Source organism: Brachyistius frenatus, unplaced genomic scaffold (genome assembly GCF_029030835.1).
Source record: "Brachyistius frenatus isolate BFR_SWC_R1_liver_20210118 unplaced genomic scaffold, ASM2903083v1 Contig_38, whole genome shotgun sequence".
Taxonomy (NCBI): Eukaryota; Metazoa; Chordata; class Actinopteri; family Embiotocidae; genus Brachyistius; species Brachyistius frenatus.
In genome coordinates, this window is record NW_027210637.1 from 2,600,393 (window position 1) to 2,627,500 (window position 27,108).

The window sequence follows — 27,108 nt, forward strand, 5'->3', positions numbered from 1 at the left end:
CGTTCCTGGGTTCAAAAGTCTGCGTCGTGACAGATGAGGTCGTGGATAACAGCGGGATTCAGGCAATCATGTACGTGTCTGCATCTTTAAATCGTTTTAGTTAATACTTTGTGTCGCAACACTAAGGGACTCCTCAGTGTGTTTGTATTTGTGTGTTTTACTGGAGGAAGACTTCAGGTGGCAGATGTCGTACAGTGTTGCACTCTTTGCTGATGAAGGTGTGTGTGTGTGTGTGGGGGGGGGTTGCATGCTGCAAATTATTTGAATTAAATGACCTTGGCCAGACTGCCTCTATCTTTAAGTCTAATGTGATTGTTTTAGCTGGCATTAATTCTCCACGGCGAGCCTGCAGCCGGTATCCCTGTGACCCTTTTGAACCTTTTGTCTGGTCTGAGGGATTATTGCTGTATTTGTAGACCCTGCAGTCGACATCCTGCACCACAAAGCCTTTTAAATAATGTACAGCTTTACAGAACATGTCTGTGTGAATCATTAAAAATATTGAGCACCGACTTCTTTTATGTGGAATCTGGCTCATTTTAAGTCCAGGTCCACACGTAACAAGAGAAAAGGGTGTGAAGCTCCAGGCTTTCAGTCCAAGCTACAAAGATCAGTTTTTCAGCATGTTTCAAGAAAATTGGTTCGATATACAAAGAAGAAAGTCATATATTTATTTTTCCTTCTGACCTGGAATCTGGATTTTAGCATAAATACACTTAAATAAAATGTTTTCATTATGACCAGCAATTCATTTATGTAATGAGGCATTTTCTTGTCACATTTAGCTTTTGTTCCATTATTGATTAATCTGTTGATACAATGTCAGAAAATGGTGAAAAATTCCCATAATTTCTTAAATCCCACCTTAATACTCAAATAATTTCTTTGTCAGACCAACAGCCTCAAGTCAAGTCAGCTTTATCTATATAGCACATTTAAATACAACAACATTGAAAAAGGTGCCGCGCAAATTTGAACAGAATAAAAAAAAACGATCAGGTAAACTTGCCATTAATGACAAAATCTGCAAGAAAACTAAATTAAAGAAATTTAAAAAAAATGTAACCTGTAAATATTTACATTTCAGAAGCAGGAACCAAACATTTATTTGTAATTCTTTATTGAAAAAGACTTCAACTGTTAACATCATTATCAGAATTGTTCCACATTAATTTTATGCTGATGAACTGATTATCTGACTAACTGTCAAAGCTCTGTCTCAGCTCTGGTCGTGTAGCTGAAGATGATTTCTTATGTCGTGTGAGGAAAATGTTGCGTTCCTCCATTTTTATGATACATTTCCAGATCCCACTGTTTCAGGAATTTGAAGAGTGCGATTGCCAGTTAAAATACACTAAGCGCTTTTCATCGATAATCTGTTGGGTTTGTTTCTCTGCTTGAATATTTTGAGTCGAGCTTGCTGTTTTATGTTTATCTCACGTATTGTTTGACATGAAAGTGGTTGTCAAGGCGCTGAAATGGAGAGAAAGTACCTGTCGAGTGATTCAACATTAACTGTGGCTGACTTGTTTGTCTCTCACTTGACAGACAGGGAAGTCTGTCCTCTGTGGCTGTTGCAGGGCTCCTTTAATAGACCCTGACAGATGCTGTCACGCACACACACACACACACACACACACACACACACACACACACACACACACACACACACACACACACACACACACACACACACACACACACACACACACACACACACACCCCTTACAGTCTGACAGCCTCCGCTCATTTCACATCTATATATAATCCCTGGTATTTCTCCTCTGATCTCTCTTCTTACCCCATCCCCACCTTCCTCCCTCCGTGCCCTCGCTAACACTCTCTGTGGAAAGTATTTTTCGTGAGGCCACTGAAATACCCTGGCAGACCCGAGGAAGGGGGCTCTCGGGGAGCACTTTTGGCCCCGGCGAGGAGGAGACGGCCAGGAGGGGAGGGGTGGATTAATGGAGGGAACAGAGAATCAGAGGGCAGAGAGGTGCCGTGAGGGAGCCAGGAGAGGGCTGGAGGACTGGAAAGTGTCCGTACTTGTGAACGATTTATTGATTTGCAGTGTGAGTGAAAGTGCAATAGCAGACCTCAGGAGAGAAAAGGTCAACCCAGACAATAGAATTAAACACATCAGAGAAACACTTGTTCCCTGAAGAAGAGCCTCCATTCCTTTTCGTAATGCTGTGGATGACCTTGGGTCTTCTATTTCTTTAATGACCTCTCTGTTTACTTACTCTCTTCGACTTATTTGAATGTGGCTGTGGAAATTATTTACATCCCAGTGCGAGCATCAGTTTGCGCGTGCAAACCCACAAACCAACGCACACAAATGCACTCGTGTCTTCGATGTCGCATACTGAGCTTTGTTTCATGGGGAGCACCTCATGATTCATGCACACTCCGGCATACAAACCCAGTAACTTTGAGAAGGCGCTGTAGGTAGTGCAACAGAAGAAAAAAAATTACGTCAGGCCAAAGTTGTGAAGTTAAAGGGGCCTTTGGACTGTAGACAAGACGGATAGAGCAACAAGCTGAACGGCGTAGATCGGACAAGTTAGGACAGGAAATGCATTATTCTCCTGTGAAATAGTTATGAAATATTTAAGAGGATACTTGGTTTTTTTTTATGACTAAAACACATTAAGCTGTTTAAACTTTGTCTGTAGGCTGCAGCACAAAGTAGGAAATAACAAAAACAATCAATGGACAAAAAGGGAAACCATTTAACAATGTTTTTTGCGCTAGAAGCACAAAAATCAAGGAAACGTGACCGAATCAGGATTTAAGAAAAAAAAACACGCTTCCCTTCGGAGACACTCCCGGTGGAGTATGAAGCGGTGCAGAGGACCGAACAGAATAGTTGAATCAGTTTCAGGTTTGATCGCGCTTGTTGATGATAATTTGCAAGGTGAGCTGAAAGAAACCTTACATTCACTATAAGGAAGGAAAATGACTCAAACCATTTTGATTGTTGAGGTGTCTGCTTCTCTAAAAAGGATGATTGCAAATGTGTTCGTGTCCAAATTGATCACTTAATTTGTGAAGGTATTTGCTCGGCTTTCTACCTGCCACCTGCTGCAAATTGCTGATGTGCTGTAAACCTGCACTGCACACGTGAACACGGTTCATGTTGCAGATTATACAGTATGTGTCTACACGTGTGATGGCAAAAAAGATTTGTCTCTTCCTCTCGTTTGCATTGTGGCTCCGGAAAGTCTCTTTGTCAAGTAGGCTCTGAAAAGTCTCTTGTTTTCTGTCTTATTTTCAAGTGATTCCTTTTTATTTTACTTTCTGTATCTAATTGACAACTCCCCTGTCCTATGGTTATATTACCATATGAAAACAGATACAAAGGGAATGGGAGTGACTGTCAACTGTTTGTCAACTGTTTATAACAGTATCACACTACGGAGGAGATCTGGAAGCATTGCTGGACACCTCTCTTTGAGAATGGCATGTATTTGCTCCTCCTTGCAAGAATAAATGTCCGATATGTTTGATTTTGAACCAAGCATCTGAGTAATTTTTCCAACAACGTGGAACCGATTCTCTTGTGGGTTTTTCTTCGGTGTTATGACTTCAGCAGAACTAGTGTCCCACCCTGTTTACATTAATGACAAGCGCATTTTTAATGTAATCTGCCTGCATGACCTATGTGTATATATACAGTATATAGGTCAGAACAGGAGTGTCAGCTGTGTGATTGTGGTGTTTTGACCTAGTTAACGGGTGCGTCGCACTTGGTTTGTATTTTTCTGTGGTTGACACCAAATGAAATACGATTGGACAAGTTTTTTTTATTTTATTTTTTTATTCTGTTCTGCCCAAAATATTTTGCATGCTGCATTTGGTAATATTGGGGAAACATATAGTTTATTAGATTACAATAATTGGCCCGGTTTTACTGTTTTAAGTTAGATTTTGCTCTAAAATTTATAGTGCAAATAATTGTATGTACTCAGTAGTACATCAAAATTCAAAGGTAAGATATAGATAAATCCCTCTTTTGTTCGACGTCCTTTACTAACTCTTGGTAAAAGCTTGTATCATCTTCACAATGATGTTGATTCTGTCTTTGATTTGAACAAAGCTTATCTGTAGTCTATATAAGGAACCAACTTAATTTAATTAAGTGTTTTGTCGTGATTATCAGGGTATTTTTTTTGTTCATAAATAGCAATCGCATACTGTATAGATAAGAGATAGATTAAAATGTATAGTAACATATATGAAATATTTTTTTGAAACGAAACCACAGGTTTTTTTTAAAAAAAGCTCAAAGCTCATAAAAAGTATAAAGTATCATGGAATTTTTTGTATTCTTTTGTGAAACAAGCTGATTGAAGAATCTCATTTTGGAGTGTCCCTGAAGGCACCATTTTAAAAGAGTCCTGTTCACTTTATAGCTCATACAGTATAATAACATGATATAGTCATGTATACTGTAAAGATATCAAGTTGTTTACTTTGGTGAATAAAAAAACAAAACTCAAGACAGATAAAACATGAATGTTTATTTTAAAACTCAGATTCATGCTCATTCCTATTTATTCACAATTGATCTAAAAACTGGTCAATAGTATTTGACCATTTCTTCCCTTCCACTTCATCTTGTCCTGCCCTCACCCTTCACTTCCTCGATTGCATCGAGGAACAACGTGTAACACGATATACTAACTGACCTAGATAGCACCGCTCGTCGGCATGCTGCTATCAGCGCTCACCCACAACTGTTCTTTCTGGCTTTCGCTCACGCTCCCAAATCCCCAACAGAAACTATATTTATTATTGATTGCTGAGGCCGAAGCCTCTTTATGTCGACACGTTCCACCATTGTTGCTTTGTCTTCGTCACAGAAGATAGAGTTCGAGTTCGTTTTCGAGCGAGGTAAAACCGACAATAACACCGGTCAGGCTGAACGCCAAAGAGGTGTTAATAATTAGTGTCCTCTCTCTTTTGGAGGAATTTCTGGAATGTCGTAAGTGTTTCCCAGGAAACAGGAAACAAAACAGTATTTAAAATCAGATGCTCTAAGGAAGTCACAACAGCCACATTTTCTTTTCACGTACCTTTAAATCTCACAAAGCGCCAGATCCGGTGTTTGGTTATTTTCCTTTTGTTTAATATTTACATTTCATTTCTAATGTGCTTTTCAAATATTCAAATATTTTTTTCAGCATGGTCTGTGATTCTTGTCTTGATGATCTTGAGACCCCTGCTTTAGTGTCTGTGTTTGATTTTATTGCTTCTCGTTGTGAGTGGATCGCAGACATCACTTTATGATTTAGTTTTTAAGCTTCTTTTTTTTAATCCTCACCTAGTTTAATCAGGGTTATTTATTGTCCATCGATTGCCAGTGTAAACACAACAATAACTTTAAAAAGGCACATTAAAGAGTCATGATACCCTGAGAGGGATCTTTATTCCTTTTCTGTCCTGCCTTCTTCCCCCTCGCTCTGTTGTTTGTCTTAATATTTAGCCTTCATACCTGCTCTCCTGTTGTCTCTGTCTCTCTGCATCACTGTCGCTGCTTCTCTCCCTCAGTGGTCTGTAAATCACTAAATGTATTAATGCTTTTGATACGCTGTCATTGCAGAGGGCTCATACAGGGTGATGTAAAAGACACAGGTGTGTGTGTGTGTGTGTGTGTGTGTGTGTGTGTGTGTGTGTGTGTGTGTGTGTGTGTGTGTGTGTGTGTGTGTGTGTGTGTGTGTGTGTGTGTGTGTGCGTGCGTGCGTGCGTGCGTGCGTGCGTGCGTGCGTATGTGCACGGCATTTCACAGCCCACTGGGCTGGCTGTAATAACTGCTGAGTTTATAATCCTCACCAAGTGGACCAAAAAAAATTGAACCCCCTCCCACTTTCTGCCTCAAGATTGGCCCACACAACTCATTCCCTCTTTACAATTGGCTCCTAACTTCGGCCCCTCCCATCCCATTGGTCCTCCTGGGGTTGTTGCCTGGTTACATCAGAAGCTCGTATATTTGAGCAGAGCTCTGGATGTTTACTGCAGCACTTTTACAGAAGGAGTGCAGAGTGAGGCAACCTCACTCGCATACACACACACACACACACACGCACGCACACACACACACACACACACACACACACACTCGTTCACGCATTCAAGAATACAAACACACACACACACACACCGGTTCAGAGGACGCCACAGTATGCACTCTGGCGATACCCTGGCTCTGCTGCTAGACCTGCTGGTACTGACGCTGACTCCTCAAAGTGCTCAACTGGGATAACCTACCCACTGGATACAAGGCTGAGAGAGGAGAAATCTGAAAGGAGCACAGACTGAGTTCAGCAAGATCAAGCTAACAGCTGGATACTGCTCCTGCAGGAGATGAGACTTGTGGCTAGCAGGCAAAAAGAAAAGAAAGACAGTAATCGTGCAGAGTTTGGGTAAAAGTCGAGTGCCGCCTCTCCGCTGGACGTTCGAAAGATAAAAACAGGCTGGACTTTAATGACCTACCAGTTAGCTTGCTGACTGCGCTGGGGAGACCAGAGAAAACAGCCCGCCGGACACACAAGACAACCCTCACACTGAACACTGGATCCTCCGCCATCAAAGCGGCCAAAAGAAAACAAAAAGGGAAGATCACAGTGAGAGAAAACACAGCTGGAAAAATGAGAATGGCCTGTGACATTCTGCTGCAGAGGTAAACATCAGGGTTATGTAACTCCTGTCGTCTGACTAGAATAAATGATTTGAAGGCTGAAAGAATGAATGGAAGGAGGAGAAAGCAAATATGTGGCCGGATGATAAATGAATGAGTGGATGAGAAGTGGAGGGAGAAAGATGCATGAAAAAAACAAACTGCATGTGCGTTGGATTGTTTTGAAGGATGAAAAAGGGAAAAGCTAAATGAATGGAATAAGTTTTGAAAGGGTAATTGAATTTGTGGAAACCTTATTAACCTGGCCGGTTTAAAAACATTATTATACGGGGAATAATGGAGAGAAATGAGGTTTGATTGTTTGAGACGAGGGAGGGGTTGGGGGGAGGGGGGGTCTTTTGTTGTGTAGAAAGACCCCCGGGGAAGATGAGGAGAAAGGGGCCACGGCATTGTGTAACAGCTGGTGTTGTGTTATGCAATCTAAATCAAAAGAAAGTAGGAGGGCTGGCTGAAAGTGTGTTAACATTTTACGACACAGCAGGGAGGATAATGCCACTTGTCCATTTTAATGAGCATTTTTCTGTTAGTTGACCCTCCATCAATCAAATGCGAGATGTGCACATTTTAGCATGTAGGTGCGCTCATAACAGGAGAAGGTAACAGCTGTTTTTTTTTTTTTAATATTATGGAGACCCAAAGTGCTCCAAGAAGCTTTTAGCAAGCAACATTTGAAGATGATTTGGCATTATTTGTGGATTAGTGAATTGATAGTGGGACAAATTGCGTCCTTTCTAATGAATCTCTGGTAACAGTCCATTAATCGATTCGTTGTCTTGACAGGAATTTAATCCGCCCATTGATAAATGATTAAAGTCCACCAAGTTGCAGTCTCTCGGATGTATTGATTTGCTTTTTCTTTGATGTAATTAAGATAAACATTTAATATAATTAAAAGGAGTAGCCAAATGATAGACTGGTCGATTGTAAGAAAATCAATCAGCAACAATTTTAATAAGTTATTCATTTCTAACTTTTCTTGTTCTAGTTGCTCAAATTTAAGGATTTGATGCTTTTCTTTGCCGTATGTGAAAAGGTCTTAAATGTTGGTCAAAAAATACCTTTTATGTCACGACCTCGAGCTCCAAGAAATTGCATGTTGTTGTTTTTTTTAACTGCGTTTTAATATTTTATGGGCAAATTGATTTGGCAACATTGCTAGTGTTGATTGCAGCCCTAAAATTAAATATATTATATATATATTGGCTCGGTGAGACATCACCTTTTGCTTTTGAGAATTTTTTGATATTTTTGACTATATTCTGACATTTAAACAGTTAAGTAATTAAATACATAATCCCCAGTTTTAACTGATTATTATAATGAAAATAGTGAGGAGACAGCAGTTTTAAGTGCTGCCAGAAACTGAGACTCTCAACCAGCGCTGAAAAATCGAAACTATTTAGAGCGAGCTGTTAGTAGTGTTGCATTAGTTCATCATGACTGCGCAGACGGAGGGAGGAATTAAAGGTGGGATAAAGAGGTAAATGACTGCCGTGGAAGATTTGTTGAGTCAGCGAAACAAAATAGATCATTATTCTCAGACGGCTAAACGACTGTGGGATAATTAAAGAGAAAATAAATGAAGCAGAGCTCCCATCAGTTATTTATTGCGCAAAGCACCTGATGGAAACAAACAAACAAACAAACGAGCAGCACTGAGGCAGAAACCCAAACAGATGTTAAGTCCTGGACCTGCACTGTGTGTGAAGTCGTGGACTGTTTGAACGCAAACATCGGTCGTGAGTCGCTGGGACGGTTTCTTGGCCCGACACGAACGACTGAATTGTCCTCTTGTTTCGAGGAGAGCTGTTTATGTGATGTAAGATGATGCCCGTGCTCATGATCATCTGGGTGCATGTGAGGGTGTGTTGCAGGAGGTGCTGTGAGGGGAAAGGGACGGCTTAAACAGAAAAAGTGTACAGTGAACCCTCGCTATAACGCGGTTCACCTTTCACGGTCTCGCTGCTTCACGGATTTGCATCGTGCATTGTGTTCTGCATTCTGATTGGCTAAACAGTCTCTCCACTTCTTCTCTACCTGTTTGTCAATAACGTTGCGGTTTAATATGTACACGTACGTAAAACAGCTTGCCAAATTAAAAATAATCGATGGTGGCATGTCGGTTTATAAGAATCTTTTTGCCCAGAAGAAAAAAGAGCGACAACAACTACCGATAACTATGTTCTTCTCTCGAAAAACCACACCTGCACCGCCGGCTTTAGAAGAAAGAACCGCTGCAGAGCGGAGTCAGGATGCAGCGGCTCAGTCAGAAGAGCAGTGAAATACACGAGTCACTATTTGTCCGACTGTACTTTGTATTTGTTTTCATAATCATTTTTCATTTCCTCCCGTTCTAATCCAATGACTCGGGTCGCAGTGGGGCGGTGCTGATCTCAGCAATTTGAAGCCTTCAGTTCGTATTGATGATTAAAATTATAATTTTACAGTACAGTAGTTATTTGTAAAAAAAAAACATTTATACAGTACTTTTATTTGTTAAACAAATGCTTGGGCCTGTAAAAAGGTTTTGTTCTTTGGTTTCAATGTATTATGGAGTATTTCATTGTATAGTAATTGTAAAAAAAAAAAAAGGTTACTACTTCACGGATTTCACCTATCACGGTCTCTATTTGGAACGTAACCCCCGCGATAAACGAGGGTTCACTGTATTTATGTCTGAAGGAGGCAACGAGCCAGAGCCGTGACCTGCATCTTCTTGTGTGTGTGTGTGTGTGTGTGTGTGTGTGTGTGTGTGTGTGTGTGTGTGTGTGTGTGTGTGTGTGTGTGTGTGTGTGTGTGTGTGTGTGTGTGTGTGTGTGTGTGTGTAAATGTAAATGTAAATGTAAGTTAGAGGTTAGTTGTGATTCCACAGCACCGCTGTGGAATCACAACTAACCTCTAACTTACCTTTTGTACTCGCACTCACACATTCATCTCCTCGGTCTCCTTTCTGTCCAGCCATCGGAGAACTTGTCGTAAATATTAAAAAAAAAAAAAAAAAAAAAAATTGGGGGTGAATTTGATGCAGTAAACCTCAGTCATGCCGAGTTGTTGTTGTTGTTGTTGTTGTTGTTGTGTCACTCGTCAGCTGACAGGAGGCCGCTGACACACACTCCCAGCGCAGCGTTTCATCTCTGCAGTTTATACACAGTTAGCCGTGTGAAACGCACTCGTGCCTTATATTTGTGATCAGGTACTTGCACAACTACAGAAACCGGCTCGGCTGTTTTGGCCCAAACATGAAAATGCAGCGGAATATGAACACTGGACTGACCGAGGTGTTGAAGCGCTGCAACAGGGTGGAAATAAGAAAAAGCTCAAACAGGTTTATACATGTTGCTGCAGTATATTTCAGCAGGGCATGTTTCTCAATGATTTTATCTTACATCCCTGCCAGAGACATAAAAGGTTAGAATAAAAGATGATATGAAGCCTAATGAGTTCATCCTCTCCACTACTGACACTAAATATGGTATTTAATAAATACAAGTTCCTAATAAGATCTGAACTGTACTGAAACAGCTTTCTTTGGTACAGTTTAACTACCCAAGCGGCAGGTTTAAGTATGGATCATTAAATGTCTGGTATGATGTCATGTTTAAAGGTAAATTGGCAGTAAAAGTGTAAATGATGTGGTCCATTAGTGCTTTTTCCTGCATGTTTAAACAGCACTAATCATACATTTTATCTAAATAACACATGACTAAATAAATAAATATGTGAAAGGTCAAAATATATGCGGGTACTAATTTACTACCCTCATAAAGTTGAGTTGACATTTCATCGCTGGGTTCTAAAAATGGATCAAACCTGGTCAGATGCAGCTCCGTGGTTCTGTTTTCACTTGTTTTAGAAAGGTCATATTTTCTTTTCTGGTGAAATGAAACCAGAAGTGCGTTCGCCAGCCGTCGGATGACGCATACCTGCGTCCGGTGACCTGCTGCAGGAGAGCCGCTTTCCTGCAGTGATCATGCTCGGGGATCTGGTTAGCAGGCTGCAGATTAGCCTGATACGATCTGACAGATTCTGGACAGCGTTCAGTTTACGCAGATGCCTGTAGGACATAGGTGGTAAAGCAATTGGTGAATGATGATGTTTAAATCTCATTTTACATCAAATTTAAACCTTTTAAAGAGTGATGACACAGATCGGTGAACAGCCAAAATGTGTCATCCGTCATCATTCGCGAAATAAAGCTCGAAAACAATCGGACCGTTTGTTAGCTACTGTGGGATTATCCAAGTGACTCTTTGCTTCAGGTCACTATCAAAGGTTTACAGTGTTGCTGCCAACAAACAACCTGCGACTCCTTAAGATGTCTTATCTCGGTCCGCCGTCGGGGCCAATTCTAATCTGACTTTTTGGGAGCCGAGCCGTCATTTGACAACTCCAGTGACACACTTGTTAGTTTTAGGTCAAAGACTACAGCAAAGCTAAACACTTAATATTTCTGAACATAGCTCAGAGAAATCCTGCCAACACGTGAATTTCTGCATCTTTATTGGAGTGTCCAGACTTAATCTAAATTTCACATGTAATAAACACCTCCCAACAGTAGTTTTTCCTTCTCAGGGGCGAAAAGGTGCACGATTAGATGTTATCTTTGCTACTTGGGGCCTCTGGCAATTGTATAACGCCCATAAGGGCCCCATCAAAGATCTATTGTTAGAGATACAGCCACCCAGCGTGGCCCTTTAGGGCACAGCTCAGCAGGAGAGGCTGCTGTCAGATGTTGTAAGTGCGTTGAGGGGACAGTCGCTGCTGACGGGACCCTGCAGGCTGCGTTCCTCTTTAAAAGGCAGTGTTGACTCACAGGACAAGGGATCTGATGTAAACTCCAGGCAGGCAGTGACTCGACAAAATTAACATTGGACTCACCCAAGGAAGCTAAAACAACATTATCCAAGTACTTAATCAGTCAAATGTAATGGGCAAGAGAAGAAAAGAAAATGTCCAGGGTATTTTTTTTTTTTTTTAAATTTTTGGAGTCTGTTTTCACGTTTCATTTTTCCTCTTCTCTCACAATTAGTCTTTTTTTTTGTTTTTGTTTGTTTGGGCAGGCTTACTGTTCAATCTGCTCGCACCTCTCTTTCTCTTTAAGTCCGTCTCTCTCCCATCACACATGCAACATCAAGGTTATGGTGTCAGAAAGGGAACGTGAGATGGTTGTTGCATTCAAAGTCGGTGAGAAACGAGGGAGGGGGAGGAGATTAAAGAGGTGATCACATGAAGGAGAAAGAAAAAGGGAAAGTTGAGAGAAAGATGAGCAGGTGGCAGTGATGATATCAAGAAGACTTTTTATTTGGCATGTTGGGGTCAAATGAGGGAAAGACGGAGTACAAAGAGGTGAAAGAAGACTATACGAATTAACCATGAATTGATTTTGAAGAATATAACCCCGATGATGAACAAGAGATGGTAAAAGAAGATGTTTCCTATCAGCCATTAATAATTCAGTCTCTATTGATCTACCTGAGCAATTCTTGCTGCATTCAATGTGTGTGTGTGTGTGTGTGTGTGTGTGTGTGTGTGTGTGTGTGTGTGTGTGTGTGTGTGTGTGTGTGTGTGTGTGTGTGTGTGTGTGTGTGTGTGTGTGTGTGTGTGTGTGTGTGTGTGTGTGTGTTGGAGAGTGTTACGTAAAACTGAAGTCCAGGCGTTCCTGTCGCTGAGTGTGTTTGTGAATCCAGCGTCAGGACACATCTCAGCCGCCTCCCTGTTTCATGCTGCGCGCGCACACACACACACACACACACACACACACACACACACACACACACACACACACACACACACACACACACACACACACACACACACACACACACACACTTCCTTGCTTTTGGAGGAACACAGAAGAACAAATATGACATGACACAGCCTTCTATCTGATCAGCAGGGTCGAGCAGATCTCTAGCCTAAATAACAATCTGCCCACCCAGAGTGGCGCCACTGACTCAAACCGTGTGGGTGGGGGGTAGGGGGGGGGGGTAGTACATTGCTTGATATTGTCATTTGGCACAAGGGATCTTCTATTCAACTCATCATGCTGACTTTCACTCGTCTTTGTTTCATTCGTTTTCACCTCTACTGTAAAAACTCACTCATCAGTTGATCTCTGCTCCGTTCCTCTTAACGCGCACACACACACACACACACACACACACACACACACACACACACACACACACACACACACACACACACACACACACACACACACACACACACACACAGATAAAAATTGTTTGCATAAATATTTTCAGTCTTCTTCCCTGTTTTGACTGTGGCTGCCCGACACACACCATCCAAGGTCATTTTGTGTGCGTACGTGAGTGGAGGAGTACGTGATGTTCTAACCATGTTGTCCTGTTCCCTTGTCCGACTCCACAGCTCCCACCTCTCCCCCATATCCATCCTGCCCGCTGACTCTGCAGAGTAAGTGCACGCCGCACGCACACTCATACATGCATCACAGCTCCACGACACGTGCAACACACACACACACACACACACAAAAAAAAACATTTACACACTCTGAGCTGTGGTACATTGTGAAACAATTGAGTCTGACAACTCATTTTATGTGTGAGTAATTGGGAAAAATCTGTAATCAAGCTCCTGCGTATTCAAGTGATATCAGGATATTATGATAGAAAAGCTGCAAATAATGTGTAAAGAGAGAGGGAGAGTTGGCTGAAGTGTGAGGCAGTAAAAGACCATCTGCTCAAGAGGCTAAATAAAACAACAGAAATTAAGACGGACGTGCAGGCAGCACCGAGAGGAGTGGATTTGAAAGAAAGGGTTGAGTGTTTTGATTATGAAGCTAAACCAAAGCATTTTGCAAGGCTCGGTGCTTTCAGAGCCCCGGGGACATGAACTCAGCAATCACATGACTGTCAGGCCTCTGCTGCCTCACTGCTTGATATGGAGACAGAGGAAAATCATTTTCTCTGATGTTGTGCATTCATGTGCGTTTACTGACCTCAAAGCTCGAGGGCACGGAGCCGTCTCAGGACCGAGGAGTAATACAGGAGTGAGGAAATTCAGAAGTATCAGTGATAAAACAATGCACCAAACGGTCCTATTAAAGTAGTCACGTCGTGAGGATTCAAACTAGCAGTTGTTCTCATTAACGATTCATTTGCATATTATTTCTGGTCCCGAAATAGGGCAACATTTCCATCACAAGTACTTAAAGTACAGTGAGACATCTTTAACCCTTTAAGACCAGATGCAACATTTGTGTGAAAGCTCAGCCGAGTGCCAGGACTTCCTGTTTTCATTTCAAATTAAAAGCCCTCTTACGATATCATATTCAGATGATCCAGCCATATGCAGTACTAAGTCTAGACCCGTCTTGGTTTTTTTACAGTGTGACGGTTTATTCATTTTTTCTCTTCTTTTTGTTCATTGATTAATGAAATTGTGTTGTTCAACCAGTAATACAAAAGATATCCAGTTTTACTGTCACATTAGTGCAAATTCACATAAGATAGCAGCTGCAACTAAGGAATGTTTTGCAGTTTGCTTGAAAAATTACTTAAATGTCCAATTAATAAAGTGAATGATTACAATTTTGGCCCTTGACGAATCGATTAATGGGCTAATTGTTTAAAAGCTTTGTTGCTTTGGGCTGCTTTTTCCTGCAATATGCTAAGAATAGCCTGTTTGGCTCACTTTTTGTATTTCTAAATAAATAAATCAGCTCATTCTGATTAAACAAACAAATTGTGCAAGTTTACACTTTAAAAACAAACAGAAAAACAAACAAAAAATATTTTTAACCAAAAATATGGTGGATGAAGGTCCTAAACAGTTTGAGACACCTGTGGGCTGAATTGTAGGTTTTAAAAAGCTGTTTGGCTGTTAAACTTTATGCAGACATTTTATAAAGCACCAAAATAAGAAGAAACATTTTGTTTTTAAGCACAGCTCCAACTGGTCAAGAATCTCGTGGTACTTGCTTGTAGGGAAAAAAACATGTCACTTGCAGTGACAGAGATTTGGTGAGTTTCACCGTGTCACCCAAGATCATTTCAGGAAGTGCATTCGAAGTGCGAGGGCTTCGGTTACCTTGACAGTCTTGTGCCTCTGAGTGTGATAAATGTCTCCTCTTCCCTCCGGCTACCACGATGTGTTCAAAGGCCTCTCCTCTGTCGGGAGGAAAAACGTAGACAACAGCAGCAGACACGGTGCTGCAAATAAGAAATCATATTTTCCTGCTCCTGTTCGTTTCTGGAAATGGCTGTTTGTGTGTGATGTAAAGTTATTATTAGTGGGGCTTCCCACGGCGGGAGGCAGGGGTGGAGCTGCAGGCAAAAGGTGGACATGTGGTGCACAGTTTGTGTCCGTCTGTCTGTGTGTCTGTCTGTGTGTGTGTCTGTGTGTGTGTGTGTGTGTGTGTGTGTGTGTGTGTGTGTGTGTGTGTGTGTGTGTGTGTGTGTGTGTGTGTGTGTTCATATATTCACAACTCGCACACAATTATTTCACCTCAACCCGACATTTTTAATTTTTTTAATTTATTTATTTTTTACCTTAAATGGACATAAAAGACACTAAAAGTTACGTTTCAGTGCCAAGCTGGTGTGAATATGTTCCATAGAGCCAGTCTGATTTTAAAATATTCAGCGGTACGGAGCAACCGTGATTTAAAGACGTCGTTATCTGTTGGATAACATAAATGTACAGACGAGAGAATAAGTTGGTGTAACAGATGAAACTCGCTGCAGAGCTGAACCGTGAGAGCAGCTGGTGTGGAGGAGTCGGAGCGAGCTGTTGGGTGTTTTCCCATTTAATGTCTTTTTCCTAGCAGCTCTGCAGCCTCCACTGCTGTCTGAGCTGGAGCAGTGACAAAGCTAACAGACCGCGAGATGCCGGAGTAAATGAGCGAGGAATACATTGTCGTCGCAAAAAAAAAAAAAAAAAAAAAACGTGGTCCAGTGAATTAAACCTCAGCAGAGCCTGCAGGATCGTCCGTTGCATGTCGGCGTGGAGGAGGTCAGAGCGTGACCGCTGGCTTTACCTTTTATAGGCCGCAACGTCCTCGCCTCCCTTCTCCTCCGACTCCAGTTAAAGCTTATTAATCCTATTAGAACTGGACCGGGTTATTGACTTAATAAGGACTTGTTAGATAGCTCGGACTGGAAAAGAAAACATTTTAGTCATTAATAGTCTCTCAAAATGTTTGATACATTATTAATGTTCAGTAAATGTTTCACTGCGTTTACCCGATTGCCAAATATGCTCTTGTATTCAGCAAAGATGAACACATTAGTCATTTTAAGCTCCAATCATTTGTCTGTTGATTGATTAGTAGACATTTTCTGTACAAACAATTCATTTTGACAGGTTGTATTTTGTGAGGAGGCTTTCGTGTGGTTCCAGAAATGAAGGTTTAACATGCAGATCGTGACTGAGTGCTGCTAAACTTTTAGTCTGAAAACAAATTAATTAAATGAATGAACAAGCTTTCTGGATTCAGTATAACTGAGCTGAGGAGCACATGAATTAATTCTGAACCTTTGTAGAACAAAGGATAGTAACTACAGTGTATTTAGCCGTTGACATAACAGTTATGTGTTAAAACATGATAATAAGTATTTGTCCTCATCAGTAAAAAGAATTTGGAGTGTATGAAGGATTAGAAAATAACTTGCGTTGGCTGTGCTGTGGGTTCATGTAGCTGTAGCGCTTTCGAGTTAAATTTTATAGTATAGTCTTTTTAGTTTTGTAAATACTGCTACACGTTTTGTTCCCAAATAAGGCGTCAGTGCAGGTTCTGAAAATACAAAGTATTTTTTTCAAGTCTGCATTATTACAGGAGTGTCAAAGTGCTTTCATCTTGTGTTTTATGGCACAAGGGCGGGAATAATTTATCCATTTCCAGCACTGAATTCTCCTTTTATTGAAAGCTAATGGGTTTGCAGCATAACTAAAGTATTTTAATTTTGGTTATCAAAGTAGTTCCAGGCATCAGTTAGTTTTGATCCGCTTGTTACGCCGCGGGTTGAAGCAGCATGTTCCTGCAGTGCTGGTGCTCAGCTTGTGGTTATGACTTTCTTCTTGTGGATTTACTCGAGTAGCTTTATTGGTGCTTGTGGGATTTTTTTTTTTTTTTCTTGTGTGGAGTAGAAGTACTGAATAAACAGAAAACATGGTCACAGGATCTCATCCAAAGTAGTTCAGTAAACCTTTGGCTCTGGTCTGGTGTACACGGAGTCTCTAATAAACACTTTACCAACATCTCAAATGGACAAAATTTTGTAACATACCTTCGGTAATAAAACGTTTGAAGGTCAGTAGACTGCGGTCAGTTTACAAGGCTGAATCTTGTTTTGAAATAAATCTGTCAGCCTAAAAGCCTAAACCAAACATAACCTTCATCACACACAGTAAAAAAAAAAAAAAAAAACATGTATAAATAGAAAGCTCGGTTACGTAAATTAATCTGATGTGTTTTTGTGTGTGTCCTCAGGATAATCCAGCGAACCATCAGGGCTGCAGTGGAGCAGCACTTCTTTGATCTGAAAACCTCCATCGACCAAGACCTCAGCAACTATGACAGCCAGGGGTGAGAGCGTGACACCACTAACGCAAGCATGAGGCCCGGTGTGTTTCACACCTGTAGGAAAAACGTTGTAGTCGAAACCTGATGGTAGAAACACACATCACGCAGATTCTCCGGTGGTTGAAAGTGGCATCGGATGACTTTAAAGCAACATATTTGACATGTTGAACATCATGTGCGACAGAAACAAGGCCAACCGGGCGTTTCAGGTTACCGGTAAACACGCCGAACGCAGCGATGCCGATAAGCAAACGGTGCGTGTCTTGAGGGCAGCAGCTGTTCAGAGGTCACACCCCGTTAAGACAAAACAATATGTCAAGTCGGAAGTGTGGGTTACACACACACACCGTAAAGATGTTACATACCAACATAGACAGGTTTAGGCTACCATGCAAGGCAGCCACATTAATTCAGTGTCGAGTTATTTGATTTCAAATAAAAAGGTGCTTTCATTCTTTTGTTAACATTTCTCTTGGTTTTTTTTGTTTTTTTCCAGGGTGAGCCCCAGTGAGCCTGCAGACCGGGGTTGCCATGGAGATGAGGAGCAACAAACTGACCCTGAGGACAGTCCCTGCCACACTGAAGGGGAGACCCCACTCATACAGACCGAGCAGCACATACAGCAAAGTCAGAAAGACAAGCAGGTCAGTGGGAGACGCACACGCACACACACACACACACACACACACACACACACACACACACACACACACACACACACACACACACACACACACTCATACACACACACAGAGTAAACACATGATATCAAGGCTTTAGTCAACAACCTGTTTAGACATTAGACAAACACACATGCAAAAATTGCACAGAATCATTCATTAAGTTTAACATGAGTGTCACACTGATTAAAAAAAAAAACCACAAAAAAAAACAGTATCTCCCGTCCGCACACAAACTGAAAATGAAATCAGAGGATGGAGATTTCCCTCCAAAAAAAGACCAACACAAAATACCCAGATCCAGACCAGCTGCTGTGTGGGCTCGCAGCATATTTCCCACAGCGAACCTCCTTCCTGTCTCAGTGTGTCGGTTCATTCTGAGGCTGAATGTTTGATTTTATCAGCACAGTCCATCTTTGTTCTGCTTCTGTCGCTGGAATTCTACCGAGGCGGCGAGAGAGCGAGAGACAACCACCGGCCTGTCTCACAAAACACACACACACAGACTCAGACGCACACGGACTACCGAAAACACACAGGCGGCGTTTTGTTCTTATCAACATATCGTCATAATTGAATCACATAAGGCCGTTGTGGACTCAAAAAGAAGTGCCGTTTGGTGGGAAAGAGGTGAAAAGCTTCTTTCTGAGGTTTAGGCCGAGAACTTTTCACACCTTCTCTACGTCAGAGGTAAATACACAGATAGACAAATCCCTGAGTCCCTGACTATCTAGTCATCGGCTACAAACCAGATAGTCTGGAAAAGGTGGTGGAGAGGAGGACGCTGATCAAACTATTGTCCAGCTTGGATAATCCTGTCCACCCTCTCAACCACCTGCTGCAGGGACAGCGGAGCACTTTCTCTAACAGATTCCTCCAGCTCCGCTGTCACAAGGACAGATACAGGAGATCATTCCTGCCCACTGCCATAAGACTTTACAATAACTCACCTCTGGCAAAATCCATCACAGTACAATAACACTGTTGACTGTGTTTCTTGGTTGCTTGTATATTATATGTATATTATATATATAGATATATATATATATGTTGGCTGTGTTTATTGGTTTGTTGTATATAATATATATAGATATTTAATGTACTGTATATATACTGTATGTACTGTGCATTTTATATTTTATATTTATATTTTTTATTTTATTGCTTTTCTATTATATTATTCTATTCTATTATTATTTTATTCTATTGTTTCTATTATTGCTCCTGTATGTATGCTGCTGTGGTGAAAAAAATTTTCCCTCGGGGATTAATAAAGTATATACCTACCTACCTACCTTCTTCACATTTGGGTAAAAAAAACACATATTTTGGGATCACAGTGATGCCTCATGTGTTAGACAGGGATCTTAACCACCTGTACATACACTTGGTCTTTGTAATTTTCAAGTCAATCATCCATTATTTATAGGTGGTCATGCTTTCAGCACTCACGTTTGTAGTAAGATTTGTCTCTTCCTCTCGTTTGCATTGTGGCTCCGGAAAGTTTTTTTGTCAAGTAGGCTCCGAAAGGTCTCTTGTTTTCTGTCTTATTTGCAAGTGATTCCTTTTGTTTTACTTTCCGCATCTAATTGACGACTCCCCTGTCATATGGTTATATTACCATATGAATACAGATACAAAGGGAATCGGAGTGACTGTCAGTTGTTTGTCAACTGTATAAAAGCTGCCCTACGGAGGAGGAGGAGGAGGAGTGACATAGACACCTGTATTTGAGGATGGCATGTATTTGCTCCTTCTTGCAAGAGTAAATGTCCGATTTGTTTGATTTTGAACCAAGCCTCTTGAGTAATTTTTCCAACAGGAAATTAATTGCCCTCAATGCTGATTCCTCCCTTGAGAATCGGAGGCTCTCATCTTTTAGTGTCCAGACGGAGAGGTGAGCAGCAGACAACATGGTGGACATCGACATCACCATTAGTTTGAGGCCTAATATCTCATAAATGATGGGATGATTATTACACCAGGAGAAAACGAATATTAAGGAGTGTCTTTAGCAAATGACACTATAATGACTTGTAGATTAAATGTATTGACTATGTATTTCATGAGAGAAGTTGAATGGGGGAACCGACCCTTGGTGGCCCTTCGGTGATACCGAGTCAAAGGCGCTACCGCATCGGCCTCATTTTTCACACCCTGAATCTATGTCCACTTTTATATACAGTCTATGGTCCAGCCTCAAGAGGCCATTTGAGGAACTGCAGTTTTTAACTTTAATTTTACGCTCTGATGGCCGCAGCTTCTCTGTAGTAGTCTGTGGGACGCCACATTTCAGTATCTATTTATACTGGATTTCTACCGTTTAGCAGCCTGATACTCAAGAGGAAGTGAAATAAATAGGGATGCAGATGTTTATGTCACGCTCCCATTTGAACTCAGTTTCTTTTTTTGCCCATTCATGTCTCTTGCGTTGCTCTGCCAGTTTTGTTTAAACGTCCGAGCTGTTTCCATTAAACACATTCATGTTAAATTCCTGCTGTCGCCTTCTCCCAGAATTCCCTGGACTCTGTCACCATCCTGGAGGAGAGCTCGGGGATGGACCTGGACGCAGAGGCCGTCAGAGATGCTGAGAACAACTTTAACACTGCCAGGTGAGCTCGTTAATCCTCCGACTCTGGTTTCAGCCGTTAAAACATCAGCAGCCTCACGGAGTTCAGTTTCAACACAAACAGAGCGACATTCTTCTTTTCGTAACGGGAGCGGATGATGTTCCTGTGACTGATCATTTGACACTCGACGTTTACAAATCACTTCGACACGCCGTCTCAGGCGGAGCTCATTTTTCGCCACATCTGAAGCGCGTCTTTATCTCCCGTCTCTCTCTCTCTCTCTCTCTCTCTCGCACGACACGTGTTACGTCACGCTGGATTCTTATGTACTTCCAACACGTGGCGCTGTATCACACCTCTGCTTTATGGATGTTAAAATGCAGAGTCGGCGTCACTGAGGTTTCCGGTGTTTGATTGTAATAATGGTTCAGGCTGTTTCACACCGATTCAGTTAAAACAAGTTGCAGTTGAAACGGCAGCTTTGTCAGCAAATGTTTTCATTTTCATGTGGAAAGATTTTTAGCTGCGTGACTGTGGTGTGACTCCTCATCAGCTGTTTATTCAGAGCTTCCACAGGCGAGGTCTGACGCCGCCTAAATGTGGTTTCAGTGGTGTGACTGGTCAGCACATGGGAAAGAAAGAGCACTTCTGTCAGAATAATCTACGCATCCATAACCGACATATTACTTCTTGATGTTGAAGCAAAACATACTTAAGCTGTAACGTCCACCTGAGACACTACTCGAGTAGTAGTTGTTTTGTTTTTCATTTTCTTTTGGGTAAAGGCTGCATCATTTTTCTGATATTTGTTTTCAGGCAGGACAATCAGCCCCTCGACACGATGGAGCAGACTGTCACCATAACCTGTGTAAGTAGCCGTGTGTGGAAATATATGACAGTCTCTCTGTTTTACCTCCCAAATGTTTTCTGTTAGGATTCCTCTGTTTCAAAGCAGCCTTTCGAATTCTAATTTAATTCAATCACAAATTTAGAAATGGGATTTTTTTTTTTTCAATCTGTTTGGCAGAATATTCCCTCTGTGCTTTGTTTTTTCTTGTTTTGCTTCTTTCTAATTAATTTCTGTCTTTCTCGCCTTTTTTTTTTTTTTCCTACTTTCATCTTCAGTTATTTGTGTCTTATTTACTGTAATCGTCCTTCTCTGCGTCTCCTCCTCCAGGACTCGAGTTCGTGCCACTGTGACCAGAACGCCAACACCAGCGAGAACAACCGGAACCACCTGTCGCCATGCCAACCAAACTCCGGCCACAACCCCCACCTCCAACTTTTTCCTGACAACCAATGGGAAGGTACGTAGCCCTTTGTCTCGGGTATCCAGACGGGCTCGGTGCAGCCCAACTATTCAGAAAAAATTCTGAAGCGTGGCACAGAAGAAAAAGCCCCATTCAGTAGTTTCATTTTATTTATTAAACTTACCAATTTACAAAATGCACTAAATCCCCGAAAATATTTTGGAAAGGTTGTAGTTATTTTCTCCCAGGATGACGCAATGATTACCGTCGTGTAATTACTGTTTTCTGTCAGACTTAATTGTTCTCTGTATGTTTAATCGAGAAAAATCCTCCCAAATTAAAATATCTGAAATTTGAAATTCACTTTTCTCAAATTTTTAAATCTCTTATGATTTTATCAAACTTTTACGTGTTGCCTCCTTCATTTCTCCACGTTTCTGTTCCAGTGTGACTGATGAAAAACTTCAACATCATGTGTTTTGGATTTAAACACACACACACACACACACACACACACCTGTAATGAATGAATGAATGCTGGTGAGTGAAGTTGTTACGAACGATTGACCTCATCGCTCCTCTTCTCTGCTACTCTCCTCTTCCCTGTCCCTCCTCCTCCGTCCTCTTCCTCCTTCCACCCAAACAGCGTCACCCCCCTCCCATCTCCACCTCCCTCCCATCGACTTCTCATGTATGCACCTGCAAAGGGAAGGCCAAGGTACGTAGTTTTCACGTGTGCGCGCCCCTCCAGCGGTCTGCCGTCGCTCCTCTCGTCCCCCCGTCTCACTGGATTTTGAAGGCGGTTGCTTGCTGGCGTGAACTCGGTGTCGGAAACTAACTCAAATATTCTCGCTTTTTAAAATGCGCTCGTGTGATGTTGGTCATGAATAAATTCCCGCATGTGTAACACTCTCTCCCTCCATCGGATTTTTAATGAGGCAGCCCGGCAGACTTGTTTTCTTCTCATCTTGACTGTTCCCTCCTGCTGCAGGCTCACCGGGCAGATTGATCAGGACGCCTTCCTCCTCTCTGGTTGCACTTTTCACTCTTCTTCTATCCGTCTCGTTATTGTCACGACCCTCCTCCTCCTTTTTCTCCTTCAACTCCACTCGTTAGCGAAGTGCTGACGCTCAGCAATACTGATACTGTGTGCTGCAGCTTTCTCACACGCGTGTTAGTAAAGTGATGTCATTTTCTCTCCCTCCATTGCTGACCTCCTGAACTCCCTTTAACTCCTCTCTGTGTGTCCTCCCCTCGTCTCTGCAGACCCCGTCCCAGCTTTCAAATCCTGGCAGGACGACAGCGAGAGCGGCGAGGCGCAGCTCTCCCCGCTGGCCGGCCGCATGGTCCCTCTCCCCCCGCTGCTCCTCGAGGAGGAGGGCGAGGAGGAAGAGCGGGAGGGAGGGCAGGACGACTCCCCCTCTTCCTCCCGCTCCCACCCTCACCTCCTGGCACGGCGCTTCCTCGACTTCGGAGCGCACAGTTCCCAACGATTCCTCCAGCAGGACCTGGACGCCACCTCACCCACCAAAGCACAGAGGTACGACGAAGCCCGGACGTCCAGGTGTCGACTACTGTCTCACCTGCAGTCATTTCCTTTCGGCCCGAGTTAGAGCAGCGGTGTTTTTCTGGCATGACTTCATGCTTGCGTGTCCTCAGGCCGAGGCGAGCATCGTTTGGCTCCAAAGAGGCGATGAGAGGAGGAGATTCAGTGACCCACCAACTCACCAAGAAGCTCCAGCATCTGAAGAAGAAAATCAAGCAGTTCGAAGAGCAGTTCGAGAAGGAGAGGAACTACAAGGTGAAACTAGAAATGCGTCTCGTATTATCATACTGTTAGTGAGCAGAAAAATGAGTAAACTATTTTCTAGAAAGTAGCAGAATGGTTAAAAAAGTAAATCACTGATTGATTTTAAGTACATCTGTGTGTTGACATGCATGATTTTGAATAGTAATCACAGTCCAATCACTTATAGACCTTTTATTCAGGACCGTTTTAGGTTAGGTTAGGTTAGGGAGTTACTTTATTAATCCCCGAGGGGACATTTTTTTCGCTACAGCAGCATACAGAAGCAATAAGATAATAATAGAACAATAGAAAGCAATAAAATAGCAGTAAAAATATTAAATATTAAATATAAAATGCACAGTATATACAGTACAGTATATATCTATATATATTATATACAAACAGTATATATCTATATATATTATATACAATATAGTTTTTTCACTATTCATATAGTAATTTATCTGATGGAGGAGTTTATGATCTGATGCAACAGCCTATAAGATTTTCTGAAATTCTAAAACTACGTGTAATAATGAAAAGCCCAAAATATAAATGAATTGAAAGTATTTGAAAAAGTGCAGACTGCAGAGGACTTCGGTCTGTCAACAACAACATGTAGCTGAAAGACAACAACACGTTTGATTCTGCTGCCAGTTCGCAGCAGCTTTTACTGATAACGTTTGTTAGTGAGGCGTTTTTCAAAATGCCTATTAACAGCTTAGAAACAGCCTTTGCAATTTGAAGTAGCTCCAAGGTGACATTCAGTTTGATTCATGGCGGACTGACTCCACAGTCCCGAAGGCAGTCGCAAATCCCGATGATGTAATATTTTGCATATTTAAGGCTCGGCGTAAGTCTTTTGGATGTTTTGACCTTTTCTCTCCTCTGCGGTGTCTCTCTGCAGCCCTCTCACGGAGACAAGGCAGCTAACCCCAAAGTCCTCAAATGGATGACCGACCTGACGAAGATCCGCAGGCAGATTAAAGGTACAGCCACTCCCTTCTTTTTCCCTGCCAACTTCAATTTGTGTGTGTGTGTGTGTGTGTGTGTGTGTGTGTGTGTGTGTGTGTGTGTGTGTGTGTGTGTGTGTGTGTGTGTGTGTGTGCGTGTGCGTGCGCATGTGCCCATGTGTGTGTGTGTGTGTGTGTGTGTGTGTGTCGGGGTTAGAGTGCCTGCGCGCCATCCTGTTCCTCGCCGGACAGTTTGACCCTCCCCACTCCTAACCTCTGACTTTTGTAGCAACATCGCATGTGTGCTGCTCTAACAAACATCAGCAGACATGCACATGTTCGGGGTTGACGTGGCTCTCACATGCGTGGCTCCCACCCTCCAGTGTGCTGGCGCGTCCTTGTGAACCCACATTCATTGCCTGCAGAGTCCCTTCAGTGAGGTGAAGCGCTGGCAAATACTGACATTTATGCATAAACAGATGGCAGAATTTGTGGTTTTCGGAAACTAGTTTGTTGACGAACTAGTTTTCATTGCCAGTAAACAAATCCCAAACACATTTTAAGATGTAAAAATCTGACGTCATCAGTATCGAAATCCTCCTCCCCTTTGCATCGTTTCACCTTACTGAACAAACCCCAGGACGCTCGTCCAGCTTCCCTCTGAGAGGGGACAGCAGCTCAGTGGCCCAAACATTTCTCACTGTTTCAAAAATCAAAACTGAAAAAGAATAACGCGAGCACCCGCTCTCCACTTTCCTCCTTCCTCCTCCTATCGCCCAACGACCGATTGATTGATTGATTGACTGATCGGCCAACCAGGACGCCAGCACCACCTTTTACCCAGAAGCACGCTGAGGCACCAGGCTTTGCTCCATTCATACAGACGCCACCATGCTCCCTCCTCCCCTTCCTCCTCCTCCTCCTCTATCTGCTCACCTCCCCATCACACACTCACCCCCCCGCTCCACCCCTACTCAGGCCTACTCAGCTCTAGACCGTTTCTCCTCAGTAAGTACAAACCCCTCAGTAAGTAGACATCACAAACACTACTGACAGTTGCGATGAGGCGGCTTTGTGAAGAGCATCTTGCTTCCTTGTTTTGGTGTGTTTCCTGTTGAATCAGCATGTTGGCACGGGATTTTAAATGGAGAGACGCCTTTTACCAGTTTGGAGCAGTGTGAGAGCCGTAGGGTTTGGATTTAAAAACAACGTAACTTGTAAGGTGTTTATTGACGAAATGTTTACTCATTAAAGATACGGAAAGAAAATGCAGCTGATAAATGGATATAAATACGTTTACGTACCAAATATTGAACTTAAGTTGAACAATAATTTTGTGGTGCAGTCAAAAAGTTCAGAGACTTTTGTGCAGGAAAGTGATGCACACAGAGCAGGAGGAAGCTACAAGCTCTGTTAGTAAGTATTCCAAGTTACATCAGCATCTGAGTGACATGTGACCACTGGTACGTATAGACCTGAAACTTGAACGGAGAAAACATAACGGTTTGTGTCCGGTGTTTGGGGAACAGAAAGACGTGGCGGTCGGTGAGCTGAGCAGAGGTCGTGGGAAGCAACAATTTTATTCTCGTGAGCGAGAAACTTGTGTGTTTTGAACGTGCTGAGCGGGCGTGTTGTCATGTAGGAGAACCAAAGTGCCGCCGCGCCGCAGTTCAGGTCGTTTGCGCCGAACGTTTTCCCCCAGAACGTCACAGTTGAACTCCGCGTTGACAGTCTGTCCCCGCCGGGGGTGGGGAGGGTGGGGGTTAATTCATGGTGCACAACCCCGCGAATGTCAAAAGGAAACCCACCTGCTCGTCCCTGACCCGACGCACCTTCTTCGGTTTTGGACAAACGCTGTGCTGCTTTCTTTTCATGTGGGACAGGGACAGTCTCTGAACTTTTTGACCGTAAACAACAAAGTGACGGTGTGATTTCCACGTAACGCAGCGCCGGACCTCATCTAGAGCTGCTACGATATTCAGGGGGCAGCAGCACAATGTTTTACAGCTTATCGCCATCCGATTGCCCCTCGGTCTTCTTTATTTAACTGATTTCACAGTCATAGACACTCATAAAGATATTCGGAAGGATTTTTTTTTTTTTTTTTTTCTCTCTTCGTATTTGGGTTTTTACTTGGTGTGGTGTTGTGTTTTCGTTCAGGGTGTGTTGTCCCAGCATGTTCTTCTCTCTTTGTGATGGCTCACTTCACCCATCGATGTTGTCTGATAAACTCCTGCATGTCCGGCTGTCCAGTGAAAGATGTTTGATGCGTGTTCTTCTCTCTGTTCTCATCCTGGTTTCCTTCCTTCACACTTCACCCGCTCCACCCTCCACGTTTTACGTTTTGTTTTGTTTTTTCCCCCCGTCGTCTCCCCCTTCGCTTTACTTCCCTCCTCCTCATCGACGTGTCCCTCCTTCCTCAGACGCCAAACATCGTGCAGAGAGCGAGCTCGGCCCTCAAACTCGTCCCCGGAGCAACACGTTGCCCAAAAGCTTCGGCTCCACGCTGGATCAAAGTTTTTACGACGCGGCGGGCGAGGTCAAGGGTCCCCATCCCACCAGGGAGGAAACGCTGGAGCTGATCCAGCGAAAGGTCAAA

The 27,108-nt window shown here is 42.6% G+C and overlaps 1 protein-coding gene across 4 annotated transcripts in view; it reads left to right on the forward strand.

The window, feature by feature from the left end:
• The window catches only part of fam13b (family with sequence similarity 13 member B), a 72,771-nt gene that overhangs the window by 41,208 nt on the left and 4,455 nt on the right, over positions 1–27,108 (forward strand). The window contains exons 8-19 of one of the 4 annotated variants that reach the window (XM_069701787.1): positions 13,091–13,135; positions 17,175–17,270; positions 17,764–17,911; positions 20,462–20,559; positions 21,334–21,385; positions 21,695–21,824; positions 22,414–22,485; positions 23,034–23,307; positions 23,427–23,568; positions 24,464–24,545; positions 25,329–25,517; positions 26,933–27,108. The exon at positions 26,933–27,108 is cut by the window's right edge and continues 39 nt beyond it. In XM_069701787.1, coding sequence (XP_069557888.1) covers positions 13,091–13,135; positions 17,175–17,270; positions 17,764–17,911; positions 20,462–20,559; positions 21,334–21,385; positions 21,695–21,824; positions 22,414–22,485; positions 23,034–23,307; positions 23,427–23,568; positions 24,464–24,545; positions 25,329–25,517; positions 26,933–27,108 — 1,504 coding nt within the window. The remainder of the gene's footprint in view (positions 1–13,090; positions 13,136–17,174; positions 17,271–17,763; positions 17,912–20,461; positions 20,560–21,333; positions 21,386–21,694; positions 21,825–22,413; positions 22,486–23,033; positions 23,308–23,426; positions 23,569–24,463; positions 24,546–25,328; positions 25,518–26,932) is intronic. The other 3 variants (XM_069701784.1, XM_069701786.1, XM_069701785.1) reach the window with 3 other exon arrangements.